The sequence below is a fragment of the Lagopus leucura genome, unplaced genomic scaffold (genome assembly GCF_019238085.1).
Source record: "Lagopus leucura isolate 7727_CA_CO unplaced genomic scaffold, USGS_WTPT01 Super-Scaffold_100008, whole genome shotgun sequence".
NCBI classification, from domain to species: domain Eukaryota; kingdom Metazoa; phylum Chordata; class Aves; order Galliformes; family Phasianidae; genus Lagopus; species Lagopus leucura.
Window position 1 is genome coordinate 407,121 of NW_024962265.1, and position 1,616 is coordinate 408,736.

Consider the following 1,616-nt stretch of genomic DNA (forward strand, 5'->3'; position numbering starts at 1 on the left):
TTGATGGGGTCTTGAGGTGGTTTTCTGTAGAGAGGAGGGGATCTGAAGGGCTTGGCTTAGGGCTGAGGGAGTCTGAAGGGCATGGGGGTGGTTGTCCTTAGATCCAAGGGAGTCTGAAGACCTTGGGGTAGGGCTGAGGGATCTGAAGGGCTTGGGGTGGCTGTCTATAGGGGTGAGGGGGTCTGAAAGGCTTGGGGTAGGGCTGAGGGGGTCTGAAGGGTTTAGGGTAACTGTCTGTAGGGGTGAGGGGTCTGAAGAGCTTAGGGTGGCTGTCTGTAGAGATGAAGGGGTCTGAAGAGTTTGGGGTAGGGCTGAGGGGGTCTGAAGACTTGAGATGGCTGCCTATAGAGTAGAGGGGGTCTGAAGGCCTTGGGGTGGCTACCTACAGGGCTAAGGAGGTCAGGAGGCCTTGGGGTAAGGCTGAGGGGGTCCAAAAGGCTTGGGGTGGCTGTCTGTAGAGCTGAGGGGGTCTAAAAGCCTTGCATGGCTGCCTGTAGGAATGATGGGTCTGAAGGCCTCGGGGTGGCTATGGTAGGGGTGAGAGGATCTGAAGGCCTTGGAGTAAGGGTTGATGGGGTCTTGAGGTGGTTTTCTGTAGAGAGGAGGGGATATGAAGAGCTTGGCTTAGGGCCGAGGGAGTCTGAAGGGCATGGGGGTGGTTGTCCGTAGATCCAACGGAGTCTGAAGGCCTTGGAGCAGCTGCCCATAGAGCTGAGGGGGCCTGAAGGCCTTGGGGTGGCTGCCTGTAGGGCCGACGGCTGCTCCCATCCCTCATCCTAAGGGAAAAGGGAAACCTCTGAGGCGCACCCCGCTTCATAAGGGAGCACAGGGAGGCAAATCCACGCCCAACCCCCCCTCCCCCCTCCGCCAAATCCCCAGCAGGAAAAGACAGAGCCGGCGTCCCCCCGGTCCCCCCACCGCGTTGCTCACCCGCTCCCGGCCTTCGGGCCGCCTCGTCCCGCCGCTCTCCCATGCTCGGGGCTCTCTCCGTTCCGTTCCGTTCCGTTCCGCTCCGTCCCCTCACGCCATAACGCCCGCCCGGCCCTTCCCCGCGCGGCACCGCGGTCTCCGGGGCCGGGCGGGCCGAAAAGGGGGAATCAGGAGAAACGGGGAGGCATTGCGGGACCGCAGCACAACGCCGGCCCCCAGGAAGGGGAAGGCAACCCCGGGGAGGGAAGGAGAGGGCGGGCCGAGGGCGGGCAGCGGAGGGGTGAAAAAAACAGAAAGTGAAAACTGAACCGGAAAGACAGCGCGGCCGCGCCCGCGGCTTTCCTCTTCCCGCGGGTCAGCGCGGCGCAGCGGCGTTCGTCTGCCGTCCCTCAGCCCCTTCTTCCCTCACAGATCTCAGCCCGCATTGCCGTCCTTCGGCCCTTCCCTCACAGATCTCAGCTCTCATTGCTGTCCTTCAGCCCTATTCCCTCACAGACCTCAGCCCTGTTCTGCACAGCCCCTTCCCTCAGTCTCTTCCCTCAGCCCCCGTGGCTTTTCCTCAGCGACTTCCCTCACAGATCTCAGCCCTCAATCCCTCCCCTCAGCCCCTTCCCTCACAGATCTCAGCCCTCATTGCCATCCCTCAGCCCCTTCCCTCACAGATCTCAGCCCTCATTGCCGTCCCT

General features: G+C 62.4%; 1 protein-coding gene across 4 annotated transcripts in view; it reads right to left on the reverse strand.

Annotated features, from left to right (window-relative positions):
• The window catches only part of TASOR2 (transcription activation suppressor family member 2), a 48,140-nt gene extending 46,952 nt beyond the window's left edge, over positions 1-1,188 (reverse strand). For all 4 annotated transcript variants that reach the window (XM_042872511.1, XM_042872514.1, XM_042872513.1 and 1 more), the window contains exon 1: positions 931-1,188. In XM_042872511.1, coding sequence (XP_042728445.1) covers positions 931-973 — 43 coding nt within the window. In that variant the 5' untranslated portion in view covers positions 974-1,188. The remainder of the gene's footprint in view (positions 1-930) is intronic.
• Positions 1,189-1,616: the final 428 nt, after the last annotated feature.